The 16,504-nt window shown below is 38.6% G+C and overlaps 1 protein-coding gene and 1 pseudogene across 1 annotated transcript; one reads left to right on the forward strand and one right to left on the reverse strand.

Annotated features, from left to right (window-relative positions):
- The first annotated feature begins 16 nt into the window (after positions 1–16).
- Positions 17–14,589, forward strand: PSMA2 (proteasome 20S subunit alpha 2). Its single transcript, XM_002818020.6, has 8 exons — positions 17–139; positions 4,787–4,863; positions 5,564–5,696; positions 7,434–7,556; positions 8,653–8,734; positions 10,099–10,172; positions 14,167–14,224; positions 14,312–14,589. The coding sequence occupies exons 1-8, from the start codon at positions 99–101 to the stop codon at positions 14,426–14,428; spliced, it is 705 nt and encodes a 234-aa protein (XP_002818066.1). The 5' UTR covers positions 17–98; the 3' UTR covers positions 14,429–14,589.
- LOC103891120 (serine-threonine kinase receptor-associated protein-like) lies at positions 11,518–12,941 on the reverse strand (annotated as a pseudogene).
- Positions 14,590–16,504: the final 1,915 nt, after the last annotated feature.

The following is a 16,504-nucleotide window of genomic DNA, read 5'->3' on the forward strand; positions in this document are numbered from 1 at the left end:
AATCTTAGAGAGAAAAGGAAAGGCGAGGGGCGGGGAAATGAAAGGAAATCGGCCACAGTGCGCATGTGTGCGGATGTGCTTTGGCTCTTCGGGTAAAGATGGCGGAGCGCGGGTACAGCTTTTCGCTGACTACATTCAGGTATGGAAGGGGCCCTCGAGGTCCTCAGCGTAGTCGAGGTTGCAGGTGCTCTGTCGACTTAGTTTTTCCCATCCTGACGTCGGCATTGGTGCTTCTGGAGGGTCCAGTAGGGAATGGAGGTGGAAATGCGGCTTTGCGAAGTCATTTGCCAGGCCGGCCCGGGATTCCTGGAGCTTCCTTGGTCGGAGGTTGCTGGAGGGTCGGGGGGATGCGGTTTTGCAGGGTTAACATGGGGCTGCGGGACGGTGAGGCACATAGCCAAGGATTCGCTTTCACTTTGGAGACTAGAAAAGAAGGCAGTTTTAGCTTAACCATCTCTGGGTGGCCCGTTCTGAACCTAGGATTTTTCTCCTGGCTCAAGTAGACCTGATGCGGTGGTTTCTGAAACTTGGAATCTTGGTCAAATATGTGGGGTTTCCTTTTCTTGGAAAACTCTCAGCTTTACAGTTAAGTCGGAGTCTTGGTCTCCATTTGGCACTAGTGTCTTTCAAAACCTCCCGTTTTCGGTTTCTTCGATGCACGAATTAGAAACATAAGGACTAAAAACCGAAAGCGCCTATCACTTTTTTGTGAACCCCTAACAACGAGGCAACAGTTTGAGTTTTGGTCTTTTTTTGGTGGACGGGGGGGAACGTCGGGGAGGGGGATGTTTACTTTAAACAAGATTGTAGGCTCTTCTATTGTAGAACAGGGGATTAGAATAATAAGTTTACTTTCCAAAATACAATTGGGGCGAACCATGGCTCTCAACGTGAGAAAACCATCGCCGAAGACTTTTAAAAATTGACTGGGGAAGTTTTCTGACTTACCCATTTTCTTAAGGATCAGTAATGCCCAGTTTACTTAAAATGTACTCCTGACAACTGAAGGCAGGCGGGATCTAACTTGTTGAGTACTTTCTGTTAGGTGCAACTTAACCTTAACCTGCTCCATCTCTTTCCACTGCTATAATGAGTGTTATCTCAGCTTCTTACAGATGAACTAAGCACAGCTTGTACAAATTAAATAACTTGTCTAAGATCATCGGTGAGTAGCTGACTTGACATTCAAACTGGGTTTTTTTTCTGATAACAAAAATACACTTTCCATTACATAATGTTGTCTTAAATTCCAAAAGTACTTTTCTCTTGGCAGTTTTCAGTAAGCAGTGGGTGTACGTAATAGTTTTTTTGTAACCTTTGAACGAGATTAATTTAATTATGCAATAAAAGGTCTCATTATATTACATATGACAGAATAGTGTGTGCAGGATGTATTCACTGTTCATATTTGTGAAGAAAACAAATGTGGTCCTTTTTTTAGGGACAGGGACTTGGCAGCCTCCAGCTCTTGGGCTCAAGGGAGCCTCCTGCCTCAGTCTCTGGAGTAGCTGGGACTAGAGGTGTGCACCACCCTGCCTGCTAATTTTTTTTTTTTTAAGGCATGGGGTCTTGCGATGTTGCCCAGGCTGCAAATGTGGTCTTTTATCTCGAAGAAAGTGTAATCCTAGTGGAGCTGAAAACATAAAACAACCGTATACCTTCAGGGAATGAATCTTTTTATAACAAATTTTCTTTATTAAAATAAACTTTTGGCCAGGCAGGGTGACTCACACCTGTAATCCCAGCTACTCGGGAGACTGAGGCAGGAGGATCACTTTAGCCCAGGAGTTCAAGACTAGCCTGGGCAACACAGCAAGACCCTATCTCTGAAAAAAATTAAAAAATTAGCCAGGCATCCAAGCTATTTGGGAGGCTGAGGGCGAGAGGAGCACTTGAACCCAAGAGTTTAGGATGCAGTGAGCTGTGATTCTACCACTGCACTCCAACCTGGGTCACAAAGTGATACCCCATATCTAAAAGTTTTTTTTAAAAAAACCAAACTTGTGTGTGTGTGTGTGTGTGTGTGTGTATGTGTTTTAACATGGTGGATTCAGCTGTTTTAGATAAAAAGAAAATATTTGTTTCTAGCCTCTGGTAATCAGAAGTAAACTAATGGTGGAAGGGACTAGAGACCATACAGGATGAAACAGTTCTTGTGGACTACATTTGGTTGAGGAATTGACAATAAATGAGTAAACAAATTGGTGCCTACTAATACATTCTCTTACTAAGGAATTTTATTTTAAAAAGGGTGAAGGAAGGAATATGACTTTAGATTGAGTAATCAGGAAAGGTTTGTGCTTGGGGGTGATTTTTGAGACTGGAAGATTAAAAGTAGCCAGCTATTTGAAGATTTAGGAATAAGGAGACTTGTAGACAGAAGGAACAGCATGTATGAAAGCCCTGAAACTGGGAAGGAGCTTGAGCTCTTAAAGGAATAAAAATGAGGCAGATGTGCTATAGTGAGCAAGGAGGTAATGTGGGAGAAGGCTAATCGTGTAGAACTTTGTAGGCCAGAGAAGGAGATTTTATTTTAAGTGAACAAAGAAGTTATTACAAAATCTAAGTGGAGGTGACATGGTCCAAAGGTAACTTTGGCTGGGGGGGTGGAAGTAAGGTTGAGAAAGAGGAAAACCAGTTAGAAGGCTATTTCAGTTATCCCATATAGGGATGCTGATGCTGTGGAATGGGATAGTGGCATTATGGAATATAAAGATGGTCGATTGCTCAGCCAGCTCACAGGTTAGTGAGCTTTCACGCAGTGAAATCATGCAGTGGTAAAGATAGGTATGTACACGTAATACGAACAGAGAAATGGTAACTATTAAGTTTACATGAGCCTTTAAATGTTACCCAGGGGTACATGAATTAGGTATTGAACACTAATTGAAAGCTGGATGGACCCAGAAAGTTATGATATGATTATTGAAATAGTGACTATTAAAGGAAAAAAAGTTCAGCCTAACTTTTAAATTTAAATGTTAGTTGATGTTATTCTGCTCAAATTAATTATATCAAGAGCCTTAAAGCTGTCACCCTTAGGTCTGTTTCTTTAATTGGTCTAGATGTGTCTCTATCAGCCAAATAATTGTGGATTCCTGGTACTAGGTTATGTGCTGGAATCCTGACTGAACATAGCTACTTTATTGAGGAAGACAAATATTGTTAAAATAATAAAGAGACTGAGGCAGGAGGATTGCTTGAGACCAGGTGTTTGAGACCAGCCTGGGCAGCATAGCAAGACCCTGTTTCTACAAAAAAAAAACAAAAAAACAATTCAGATATGATGAATCTTAGGCAAAGAGGAAGTACAGGACATCACAGGCATCAGTGAATAGGTATTCAACTTAATCTGAGGGGTCAGGGCAGCTTCCCTTAGGACATGTTTGAATGAAAGGAGTTCACAGGGCAATAGAGAAATGCATTTCAGACGGAGGGATTAGCTTGTCAATGAGGCGTTTGAAGTCTGAGAGTAGTCTATGTGTTTGGAACAAGGAGGGATGGAGTTGAGATTTGAGTGACCAAGGGAATATTCGTAATTATGTAAAGAGAAAATACAGCCTTCTGAAATTTATCTTTTCACTAGTAGATGGGAGATAAGGACCTACCTGTGTCACTTTGGACAAATTACTTTCACTCAGACTTTATCTATGAAATTAGGTTGGTTTATGATGATTCCAGTTAAACAACTAGGTTGAAATAAAGGATAACTTTAAAAGGCCAGTTTGAGACTTGCGTTTAGCTACCAAATCCATGGAACCAGATCTGTTAAGTGTGACCATCTCGTGACTTCTAGAAATAGTTGTATATTGTATAGAGAATACTTAATTGTGAGTGAAATCTAGGTCTTATTGTCTTAGGCCATGTCTGTTTTCTAAAACCACCCTCCGACTTGAAATATGTGCTGCTGTTTGGTTTTTAACAGACACATACATGTTCTTAATAACATTACTATTCAGTATGTGCTTGTTACTGATTTTATGCCAGACAGTTTTATAGGAATTACTTCACTTAATCACAACAATGCTTTGAAATAGGTACAGGACTCTTGTAGGGGATGGTGATTTCAGGACCCCCACAAATACCAAGTCAGGGCGTATTCAAATCCTGTAGTCAGCCCTGTAGAATCCACTGATAGGGAAAACCAGTTGTTACTGTGTCCTCATTTTACAGGTGAGAAAACAGGCACAGAAAACTTAGGGTGAAAAGAAGCAACAGTAATACCACTGCTCCATGTGGCAGACAAAAAACAACCAAAGAGAAAGTAGTGCTTTAGTAGGAGTATGTTCCAATTGCCTTGTAAACTTGGTTTCTTTCTTTCTCTCTTTCTCTTTTTTTTGAGATGAGGTTTCGGTCTTGTTGCCCAGGCTAGAGTGCAATGGTGCAATCTTGGCCCACTGCAACCTCCACCTCCCGGATTCAAGCGATTCTCCTGCCTCAGCCTCCCAAGTAGCTGGGATTACAGGCATGCGCCACCATACCTGGCTAATTTTTGTATATTTAGTAGAGACAGGGTTTCACCATGTTAGTCACGCTGGTCTCGAACTCCTGACCTCAGGTGATCCACCCGTCTCGGCCTTCCAAAGTGCTGGGATTACAGGCTTGAGTCATTGCACCCAGCTGTAAATTTGGTTTCTGTGCCACTTCGTGATAGAGGTCAAAGGCCAGTTACTCCCTGGGGTTGGATAAATTGGATTTGACCTGTATGTCTGTACTATCTCAGAGATGTTCTTACAATAAATATTCGATGATATGTGAACTTAAAAATACCTGTGTTTCTTTTAAGCCCGTCTGGTAAACTTGTCCAGATTGAATATGCTTTGGCTGCTGTAGCTGGAGGAGCCCCGTCCGTGGGAATTAAAGGTAATGAAATACTTCATTCATTTCAGATGCCTGTTAGTAGTTATCCTAATTAGTAATTAATTTATACAGAGCTGCGGCAGTATAATTTTTAACAGTTTTTTGTTAATTTACAGTGTTTTGGAGTTTAGTAATAAGTCTAAGGTCATTGAAATTTCTTTTCAAAGTAAATAATAACACCTTTATCTGTTTGTTGTGATATTCACAATAGTCTTTCTCATTCAGAAAACTGAGTCTTTTTTTTGTTTTTCCACAGATTATTCACTACTTCCTGGCAGTTTTTATCCTTAAAATTTAGGGAAGTTTAATTATAAAACATAAGCTAAATGTGTTGTAAGTGTTTCACTTTAAAAGGCTGTATCATTTATTGTAAATTTCATGTTATAAGAATAGTGGGACAAGTAGGCAGAAATCCCTTATTTTAAAACATGTGAACTCTCAGGTATCCTTAGAGTGCTTTACAAAAGGTTATGTAATACCTTTAGCTGTAGGGAGAATTTTTTTGTGTACTACTAAATGACCAGTGAGGGAAGAACTGACTTACCATTTCTTAGGTAATTTTGGTAATAGGACACCGGAAGAAAAGGTTTTATAAATTAAAGGAGATAAGGGAGTTTGAGTTTAGCACATCCATAATTAGAAAGCTGTTAAAACAGTCTTAAAAATGATTAAACATTTATGTCTCTCTCTTTTTTTTTTTAAGCTGCAAATGGTGTGGTATTAGCAACTGAGAAAAAACAGAAATCCATTCTGTATGATGAGCGAAGTGTACACAAAGTAGAACCAATTACCAAGCATATAGGTTTGGTGTACAGTGGCATGGGCCCCGATTACAGGTACTTTATACTTTTTATAGTGTTTCTCACCATCTCATGAATTGATTGTAATCTGTATTTTCAGGAGAAAAACCAAGGTTGTTTTTAATCTTTCAATTCCTCTTTTTTTGTGTACTTTGTTTAGCAATAGCAGCCTCATTGAGAGCTGAATTTAGTTTGCCTGTATAGCTTACTTTAAAGAGAATAACTCAGATGTGAAAGAGGAGGTAGATAGATTACATAACTCCTCTTTTCTCTTTTTAGTGGACTTTCCCTTCTGACATATTCCTCTTCTACTATCCAGGAACTGGGCATAAGGGTTTTAGTTTTCACCAGTGCGGTTTAAAAATGATAAAAGCAATTTATGTTACAGTAAACTATATTGTAAAAAGTACGAGGCAACAAAAGAAAGCATCACCATCCAGAGTTATCTTTTTTCCTGTTCTTCACAAAGGAACAAAATTCTCAAACATCACTGCAGGTTGTTGAGTGTGGCAGCCAACCAGGATCCCAATGCTTGTATAATCACCCCCTTTATATTCACAGGAAGAGAATAATCTTGTTACTCAGGGTACCAGCAAGTTGAAAGAGATTGACAGCTTTCTGTGTCTGTCATTTAAACAAGTAAAAGGAGTATTACTTTATTGCTCATGATTTTGTGGAGCAAGATAGGTAGAGGCAAAGTTTCACTTCAGTGAATCAATGCAACAAGGTCAGTGGAATGTGATCAGGCAGTGAATCTTGTCACCACTATACAGGCTGGATACTGCAGTGTGCTGCCACTGATACGATAAACTGAGGGATGGGACACGACTGTCACACACAGGGAAAATGTGCATATTTCAGATCATTAGTATATGAGCTGGTAAAGGTAAATACTATTTGTCTTGCTAATATATTTGATTGTTATATAATGTCTTCTTAATCTCTTTTGACAAATTTTACTTTTGAAAAAAAATTTTAAGAGACAGGGTCATGCTGGGTATTGCTTTTATCATTTTAAACTGCACTGGAGAAAACTAAAGCCTTATGCCCAGTTCCTGTATAGTAGAAGAGGAATATGTCAGAAGGGAAAGTCCATTAAACAGAGAAAAGAGGAGTTATGTACTCTATCTACTTCCTCTTTCACATCTGAGTTATTCTCTTTAAAGTAACCCAGGGTCTTGCCCAGGCAGGTCTGAAACTCCTGGCCTCAAGTGATCTTCCTGCTTCAGCCTTTTAAAGTGTTGGGATTACAGGCATGAAACACTGCACCTAGCCGAATTTTACATTTTTAGTTACAAGTAGTTTCTTACTGTTTCTTAATCTCTGAAGGGTACTCCTTGAAGCACAGGCAGAGAGATTGAAACAGTCTGCAGAAAGTAGTGACCTGAAGTGAGAAAAATATGCCCCGAATTGTGTGCCTGTGTGTTTATGTGTGCTTTATGTGTGTGTGGGCTGGGGTGAGCTATCAAAAGACAAGCGGCTGCCCTTGGATGGGGGGACAGTCTTGAAGAAGCCATGGAGCAAGATAAAGTTCTCATTTTTGTACATTAAATCTGTTAACTTTTAAGCTAACTGGTACTCTATGATGCTCTGATATTTTCTTCTATATCAACTGGAATCCAGTGTTAGAGTAAGACTAGCTTCGATCCAATAGCCACCATTAAAGAGATACATGTTAAACTTGTGCTGCAGGTACATGCCTGTAAAAAGAGAATGAGTCTTTAGGTAGTAGAGCATCTTCTGTGTAATTAAATCTTATTTTTTCCTTGTTAGAGTGCTTGTGCACAGAGCTCGAAAACTAGCTCAACAATACTATCTTGTGTACCAAGAACCCATTCCGACAGCTCAGCTGGTACAGAGAGTAGCTTCTGTGATGCAAGAATATACTCAGTCAGGGTAAGTTGCTTTTTTTACTTGAAATGTGCCATGAATTGTAGGGGGAAGTTATTTTAAAGAGTAGATATATAAATAGAGTGGGACTTACGATTCCTGTATTTGCTTAACAAGTGGACAAAATCACTATGATGAATATTTCTGATCTTATCTGGATCTGGAGTATTTAAGGAAAAAAATGTGTTTTCTTGTTGCTCATGTAACAGCAGAAAGCAGCTTCTAGATACACAAAGTTCTTTTGCCAGTGATTAAAACACTTTATGGACAGACAATCTTTGCTACTTTTAATTATTATTATTTTTTTTTGAGTCAGAGTCTCACTCTGTCGCCCAGGCTGGAGTGCAATGGCATGATCCCGGCTCACTGCAACCTCTGCCTCCTGGGATCAAGCAATTCTCATGCCTCAGCCTCCTGAGTAGCTGGCACCACGGGCGTGCATCACCATGCCCAGCTAATTTTTTATTTTTTATTTTTTTGGTAGAGATGTGGTTTCACTATGTTGGCCAGGCTGGTTTCAAACTCCTGACCTCAAGTGATCTGCCTGTCTTGGCCTCCCAAAGTGTTGGGACTGCACCTGGCCGCTACTTTCAAATTTATCTTTGTAACCAGAAATGATGGTAAGCACATGATGAAAGCAGCTCTTGGACATATTCATATTTCTTTTCATTCCTCAGTTTCTTAAGTTTGGGTGTGGATGAGATAGCATATAGGTAGTTGTTGATATGTAAACCTAGTGGAAAAGCTGCATTAACTGAAAGTTGTCATTTTGTAATAGGTAAACCTAGTGGAAAAGTTGCATTAATTGAAAGTTGTCATTTTATTAGGACACTAAATGTTACTACACACTTATTAACCCCAGTGTCTTAGGTGACACTCTGTTCAATCCAGTTTTTTTTTATTTGGCTACCATTCCTCACTACCATAAAGAGAATTAGTTTTGAATTGATTCATTCAGAAAAGTGTTAAATACTTTTTAAGGAACTTACAAGTCTAATTCAGTTTGCCTGATAATTTGCTTTATTTGAGAGTACTGATAAATTCTTGAGGATGACTTTAACACCATGAAAATGCCAAGTAATTTTCATTTTCCTTTCTGCAGTGGTGTTCGTCCATTTGGAGTTTCTTTACTTATTTGTGGTTGGAATGAGGGACGACCATATTTATTTCAGTCAGATCCATCTGTAAGTATCATTTGATGTATTTGAGGGATTTGTTAAAAGTGCTCTTTGAATATCTAACAGAAATAGAAGCCATAAAAACTTTACAATTTGGCAGTATATTCTTTTTCTCTTGGGCTTTAGAAAGTATGAGGTTGTGCATTTTTGTGTGTATATTTAAAATTTTGGTAATTTGGTCTTCTGATAAGGAAGCTGTATTAGTTCTACCCTCTTTTGCCATATTCATTAACTTCATACACTTAGGTGATTTGTTGAAATAGTTGTTATCAAATGTATTTAAACCTGTTACTTAGGGAAATATTGCAATTGAAGATGTGGATCTGGAGGAGAGTGTTGTAGTGTTTGCCATCAGTTGAATCTTGGGGCTGACTTGAGTGAGTTTTCCAGCAAAAATATTAATCTATCTTGAATTCAGTGTTTTGCAAAGATGATTGTGTAATTGGTACCTTGGGTGAGTTGTCTGCTCTAATGCAGAAGAATGGTATCTGAATAGAAGGTGTTTGTAAAGGATAATACTACTCCACATCTGTCCCATTTGCTATGAGAACCTTAAGACAAAATTCAAGATTAGGAAATGATCTTTCATGTTTTATGGATTATTAGATAATTACAAGTTCACTCAATGCAAACCTTATGATCTACTTTTATAACCTGAGATGGCAAAAGAAAAATATTTTGGTTGTTACTTAAATCAGAAAAATAAGTATTTTGGGAGCTTCCAAAGCTAAATGACAAGCCCTCTTATCTTCCTTTCCAGAAGGTAGCAGAAGCCACCATTTCTGGAATCCTGATTTTATCTTTTGTCCTATTTTCCTCTGTTGTATCTAAAAAACAATTGTTTTCATTTAAAACGTATTGGATTATGTTTCTTTTGGTATTTTTTTCTAATGAGATGCTCTCTTTTTAATTCACTAATGATCAAGAGTTGATCACCATTTTTCAGATTTCTATGATAGATTTTTAAATTGCTTCAGTCTATTAAACTAAAATACTAGTCTTGATTATTTGCTTTAAGTTAACCTCAGTTTCTTTTAACTGGCTTTTTTACATAATTTTACACTTAATTGCATCATCACCAGCTCATCAGTTTAATGAGTTTTGATATATGTAAATGCCTGAAGAAACCATTACTACAATGAGGATATCAAAAATTTCCAGAACCTCCAAAAGTTTCTTCATGCCTCTTTGGTTTCCATCCTTCTAGCCTTCTTAAAAAATAACCTATTCTGTGACGTTTTCCATTCTAGTAATATTCTGTGACCTTCGAAGTTACAGAACAATTAATAAAGCTAAAAATTAAATGGCAGGGCAATATAATTGTATTTGTGTTTTAAAATATGGTTTTTTACTCTTTGTTTCCTGATTAGGGAGCTTACTTTGCCTGGAAAGCTACAGCAATGGGAAAGAACTATGTGAATGGGAAAACTTTCCTTGAGAAAAGGTAGGCTCATTCATTGTAACTGCATTCATTAGCAAACTCACTTTATGGTTCTTGGTGCTCTTTAAGTAAATTAATATCATGGGACTAAAGAAACTTGCTATATTACTCTGTATATGAATCTAGTTACAGATAAACCAAAAACTCTCTCCCTTCTAGTTTCCTAGACTTCAGTATATTAAGTGGTAATTAATATTCATTTCCTAAGGAGTTCTCTTTCTACATTCTATGGTTTCCTAAATGCTTTTGGTTTTTTTACTTTTTACTTCACTTTTTGTGCCATATCAGGAGGGAAAAAAAGAACATTGCATCTGGAATAAAACATTTGGGGAGACAAATTTTTAAATGATTTAATGATAACAGTTTATGACAGTAAAAAAAATTGTGAAACCAAATGCCTGGAGTTGAAGGTATATTAAATATTTGATATATGTGCTTGATAAAAAGTGGAGCACTATGTAAAAATCTGTCGGTGCCCAAGTACAAGCTGCTATCACTTATTTCCAGCCGTATTCTAGTCTCAGTGTTACTGTAGTCCTTCAGAAATCTCCAAGCTTTTGAAGAGGAAAATGTTTTATTTCTTGATATGTAATAGTTGCACATATTTTTGCAGTATACTTGATATTTTGATACCTGTATATAGTGTGTTAAATCAGGGTAATTGGATATCCATTACCTCAAACATCTGTCTTTTCTTTGTGTTGGGAACATTTCAAATCTTCTAGCTGTTCTGAAATATACAGTAAATTGTTAACGATAATTTCCTGACTGTACTATTGGACACCAGAACTTATTCCTCCTGTCTGACCATATTTTCATACCCCTTAACCAACTTCCTTCTTCCTCCCTTCTCCCTTCGCAGCCTCTGGTAACCACTGTGCTACTCTCTCTCTCCATGAGATCCACTTTTTTAGCTCCCACATATGAGTGACAACATGCAATATTTATCTTTCTGTGCCTGGCTTATTTTGCTTAACATAATGACCTCGAGTTCCATCCATGTTGCCGCAAATGACAGGATTTCATTTTTTTATGGCTGAATAATAATAAAAAATTTCGTAACTCCGTTTAACAGATGAGCCTTCACAGTACATTTTTCACGTAATGTTAAGGTTATTAAAAATCTTAGGCCTGGGTTTAAATGGTAAACTTAATCTTAGGCTCCTAAAGCACTTTTTCATTTTTTCTTTTACATATTAATGAGTCTTCCAAAGATTTCACATTGTTATTACATGTTATGATTTGTTTTATTTTTTGTTTCAGAGACATTTTATTTAGACACCTAAAAATAATTAGATGTTCAGAACCAGTGTACAATGAAAGAAATTAAACCAGTTACTTTATCATGTATTCCCTCTTTACAACCAAAGCAAAAAACAACAGCAACAAAGACATTCTGCTTTAAGGGAAAAGTCAGACAAATAAGCCAATATATTTTTCTTCTCCATAATGACATAAACAGCTGCAAGAACTCTAATTGTAATAAGAGAAGTCGGATGTTATCTTGTACATATTCATTAAAAAGATGACAGGCTATTGTACTACAAGAGGATAACTCAGCCTTCCTTCATCTGATACTCTTGAGATTTCACTTACAGGTAACACCATGTTAGTTGTTCCAGCAATGGAGCTAATTCATATTCCTCATTATTTATTGCTGTTTTTGCCTTAAGCAGAGAGTAACTCTGGAAGGCTGATGCTTTTCTCTGCTTGCTCGTTCTAGTCCAGTTGTATACTGTCTGTGGCACATGCTTGATGTTCAGGCCTTAACTTGAGGAGTTGAAGAATAGATGGAATCTGAATTCTCTGAAGCAATTTCTTCTAGCTCTTCTCTTGTCTCTGGAAAACCAATCTTTGGCTTTGCCAGGTCACCACTATCTTCTTCAGGAAGCACACATTTCCAAAGGCCATATGTTTTCCCTACCACAGTTTGCCAGTCTCAGTATTCCATCTTCAGAACCACTGGCATAGAGTTCTCCATCAGGATCAAATCTCACAGTGAATGGGACCGGAGTGCCCTTTATAGGATTCTAATTCTTCTCCACTATTATCATCTTACTTATAAGTTTAACATCTTCACCACCTGCAACAAGAAAATCTTTCTCAAGGTGAAGAGATTCAGAGTTAATGGTTGCAGGAGCTTGAAAGGATTTAATTGGTTCCAAACTTACTGTACTGTCAAAAGCACTGGATCAGCCATAAGTTATTATCAAAATCTCTCCCTCAGGAATATATTCCATACTACTAGCCAACATAATAAAATTTAGAGATTTCACTTCTGTCATAGTAGCATGATCCCAAAGTCTAACAGTTTTGTCATCAGAAGAAAGAATCTGTTTATCTTTACTGCACCATAGGGCCTTTTTTATATCAGAGCTGTGATCAGTAATTTCCTCAGGTTCTGCTTCAGGTTTGTTCAAGTCATATATGCAAAACGGTTTATCCTGTCCCCTGGTTAACAAATAATTACTATCCTGCATGAAATCCGTAGTCTTGATAATGTGTTTATGAGCCAGGGTCATCAGTTCATCTCCTGGGATAGCATCCCACACTTTGTGAAATCTGCAGCTGCTGTGGCTGCTTTGGTGACATCCTTATTCAGTGTTGCACTCCAAACAGCATCTTTATGACCCAAAATTGTTCCAATCCAGTCTCCTGTATCTCCCTGGCATAGCATAGGTTTGCCGTCTTTGCAAGCACTGATTTAGAAATACTTGTAAGGCTGGCCAGGCGTGGTGGCTCACTCCTGTAATCCCAGCACTTTGGGAGGCCAAGGCAGGCGGATCACCTGAGGTCAGAAGTTTGAGACCAACCGGGCCAACATGGTGAAACCCCGTCTCTACTAAAAATACAAAAATTAGCCAGGAGTGATAGCGTGCGCGTAATCCCAGCTACTCGGGAGGCTGAGGCAGGAGAATCACTTGAACCTGGGAGGCGGAGTTTGCAGTGAGCCAAGATTGCACCACTGCACTCCGGCCTGAGCGACAGAGCAAGATCTGTCTTGAGGGAAAAAAAAGCCCCTAAGGCATGATGCCACTGAAGGCCAAGTCAGCCATGGGCTGTATGTGGCCAGAACAGGTGAGCAGCATCAGTCTCATTGCTATGGAGGTGGTGAACCCAGTGATTGGGCTGGTGGGCTGACGGTCATCCTTGTCTTCTCTCCTCTGATACAGCACCCGGGGTTCCTCCAGGCTTCACCCTAACACAGGCTGGGCAGAGAAACAGGAAAGGGTGGCACCGAGATTAGGGAGGGGCTGGGGAGTCTGGGAACGGTGAGCAACAGTTGACAATGGAGGGAGGAAAGTAGGGGATGGGGAAAACTGAAGAAACGACCCAGCTGCTATTCGCACCGTCCACATTGGTATCGGCAGGAAGTGACATGCTGTGTTTTAGCTTATAAGAAAAAGATTTTAGCAAAGTTCTGATTTTTCTGTCTTTTAAAAATTATAATAATGCCACCACATCCTGATTGTTAAAATATTTATACTTAACAAGTTTCCTGGCTGGGTGCATTGGCTCATGCCTGTAATCCCAGCACTTTGGTAGATCGAGGCAGGCAGATCACGAGGTCAGGAGATCGAGACCATCCTGGCTGACACAGTGAAACCCATCTCTACTAAAAATACAAAGAAATTAGCTGGGCGTGGTAGTGGGCGCCTATAGTCCCAGCTACTTGGGAGGCTGAGGCAGGAGAATGGCATGAGCCCGGGAGGTGGAGCTTACAATGAGCCAAGATAACTGTGTCTCAAAAAAAAAAAGTTTCCTAAACCAAACTCATTTTAGGGTCATACCCTTCATGATGTTGAGAATTGAGCGCTAGATATTGTCAGTTTTTCTTATCTGGGGACAGCTACAAGGAGGTGATTAAAAGAATGTGTAATTTAGTATTTTTAAGATGTTTAGAGTTTTAAAAACTTAACGTTGTTGCTGTCATTGTATTTAAATAGTCATAGAGAATATAAACAATGATATAAGTAATTTTTTTTTAATTCTTCAGATATAATGAAGATCTGGAACTTGAAGATGCCATTCATACAGCCATCTTAACCCTAAAGGTTAGCTCAATATTCAACAACTGGATTTATAATGATTTCATGATTAACTGCTTAGAAAATTGACCTTTTTTCCTCCCTCCTCAATAGGAAAGCTTTGAAGGGCAAATGACAGAGGATAACATAGAAGTTGGAATCTGCAATGAAGCTGGATTTAGGAGGCTTACTCCAACTGAAGTTAAGGATTACTTGGCTGCCATAGCATAACAACGAAGTGACTGAAAAATCCAGAATTTGAGATAATCTATCTACTTAACATGTTTAAAGTATGTTTTGTTTTGCAGACTTTTTGCATACTTATTTCTACATGGTTTAAATCGACTGTTTTTAAAATGACACTTACAAATCCTAATAAACTGTTAAACCCACCTTCCAGCCTTTTAGGAGTTGCTAAAATTTTAACAGTTATTTCCTGCTTTTTATCACAGTTGATTTCTGAAGACTACATTGCAAAGCAGAATGATGAAATGACTTTTTCATTGTCAGGCAATTTTCGTTAAGTCAAATCTTAATGCCCTCTTCGCTATCAGATGTTGCCTGTGTTTCCATAAAGCAAAATGCTGATTTTGCTAAAAAACATGACTGCTTCTAGAGCTGGGAGGATCTGCAGACTTTCACAGATTCATGGGACAAGAAAAGAAGCATAGGTACTTTTAGGTGCCATTAGGTATTGATTGGTGAAATCCTAGGGTGCTCTATGAGATTGTACTAGGCCTATAAAGAGTGGTAAGCCAAATAGGTCTCCATGGGAGATACATTATGTAAGTAAATAAACAATGGTTTGCTGGTTCCTGTTGGTGTCTCCACAAGTAGGTAAACATGTTTTAAAGGAACCCGGGTTCTTAGATTTTGTTAGACTTTTTAAACTCAAGGATGAGCATAAGTGCTTGAAATAAAATGCTAATACTTAAGTGTCAAAACTATGGCTTAAGGCTCTTGTTAATTCATTAATGTAATCTCAGTATAATAAGTACCTTCGGTATAATGAAAGTTATAATTAAGTATCTGCACTTATATGAAGGCAGTGCTTAATTTTTTTTTAAATTTTTTTTAAGGCATCTTAGGATAAAATCATTAATTTGGTTTACAGAACATAAGGAGAGTTTATAAGCAAATCATTCTTACCAATGTGAAAGTATAGTGGGCAATTCCATGATTTAAATGTAGCTCAGAAGATTCTAAGATTTAGTTAAGGGCAAAAGAACCTTATTTTGGAGATTTTTCTCAGGGTCCCCAGTTCTGTTCCCTACCATCACTGTAACACCCATATCTTGTTTTAGGTGGCAAAAGCATTATAGGAGATGAAAGATGGTAACTTTGGCTTCCTGTTTCAAAATGTTTATCTTGGCCTTGTCTAATAATCTCTCTTATGGGCTTTTGATATATTTTGACTTGAGCACACTAGAAAGCGGACATAGTAGCAAAAAGGGTCTTTGAAGTCAAGTCTCAGCTATCTCACTTACTGGCTGAGTGACTATGTGAGGTAATTATCTCAGGGTTTGTTTGTTTGTTTGTTTTTTGAGACAGTCTCTCTGTCACCCAGGGGGGAGTGCAGTGGCGTGAGTGCAGTGGCGTGATCTTGGCTCACTGCAGCCTCGTCCTCCCAGGCTCAGGTGATCAATCGTTTTACCTCAGCCTCCCGAGTGGCTGGGACTACAGGCGCGTACCACCATGTTCGGCTTATTTTTGTATTTTTAGTAGAGACAGGGTTTCACCATGTTACCCAGACTGGTCTCCAACTCCTCAGCTAAGCGGTTCACCCGCCTCGGCCTCCCAAAGTGCTGAGATTACAGGCATGAGCCGCTCTGCCCGGCCATATCTCAGGGTTTCCTAAGGACTAAATTTGATAACACAAGTTAAAGCCTGGTGTGGTTAATAGTTACTCTGTTAACTGCTGTTGAATTTGTTTAGTCCTTCTGTAATGTCCAGTATCAAAAGAGCAAAGCAATGTCAAAGTCAAAATTCTACGAACCAAAGAAGGGAAAATTAAAGGCATGTAATATTTCAGAGGTAAGGAAAACTCATGTAGGTTGTTATTGTGTGCCAACAAAATTAGTCCTAAAGAATAAAGGGAGGAAAAATCAGCTGAACCAGATTTGATCCAGGTTCTGTTTTCCACCTCCTGCCCCCATTAAATGCAAAGCCCAGTTCCAGTTCAAGCTGCCTACAACACTTCTCCCTTTGTTCTGTTTATTCTTTCCACGGGCCTTAAAATTAAGTTGTTCCTTTTTGTCCCAGTTCTTAGGAAAGAGTTCTTTGATGTATCAACCCACTGCATCCCTA

The sequence above is a fragment of the Pongo abelii genome, chromosome 6 (assembly GCF_028885655.2).
Source record: "Pongo abelii isolate AG06213 chromosome 6, NHGRI_mPonAbe1-v2.0_pri, whole genome shotgun sequence".
Taxonomy (NCBI): domain Eukaryota; kingdom Metazoa; phylum Chordata; class Mammalia; order Primates; family Hominidae; genus Pongo; species Pongo abelii.

Excerpts from the sequence above, each read along its gene's own strand:
- PSMA2 (XM_002818020.6), top strand. The coding sequence starts at position 99 with ATGGCGGAGCGCGGGTACAGCTTTTCGCTGACTACATTCAG. Across the intron at positions 140-4,786 it reads TTTTCGCTGACTACATTCAG|CCCGTCTGGTAAACTTGTCC; the intron begins GTATGGAAGGGG and ends GTTTCTTTTAAG. Across the intron at positions 4,864-5,563 it reads CCCGTCCGTGGGAATTAAAG|CTGCAAATGGTGTGGTATTA; the intron begins GTAATGAAATAC and ends TTTTTTTTTAAG.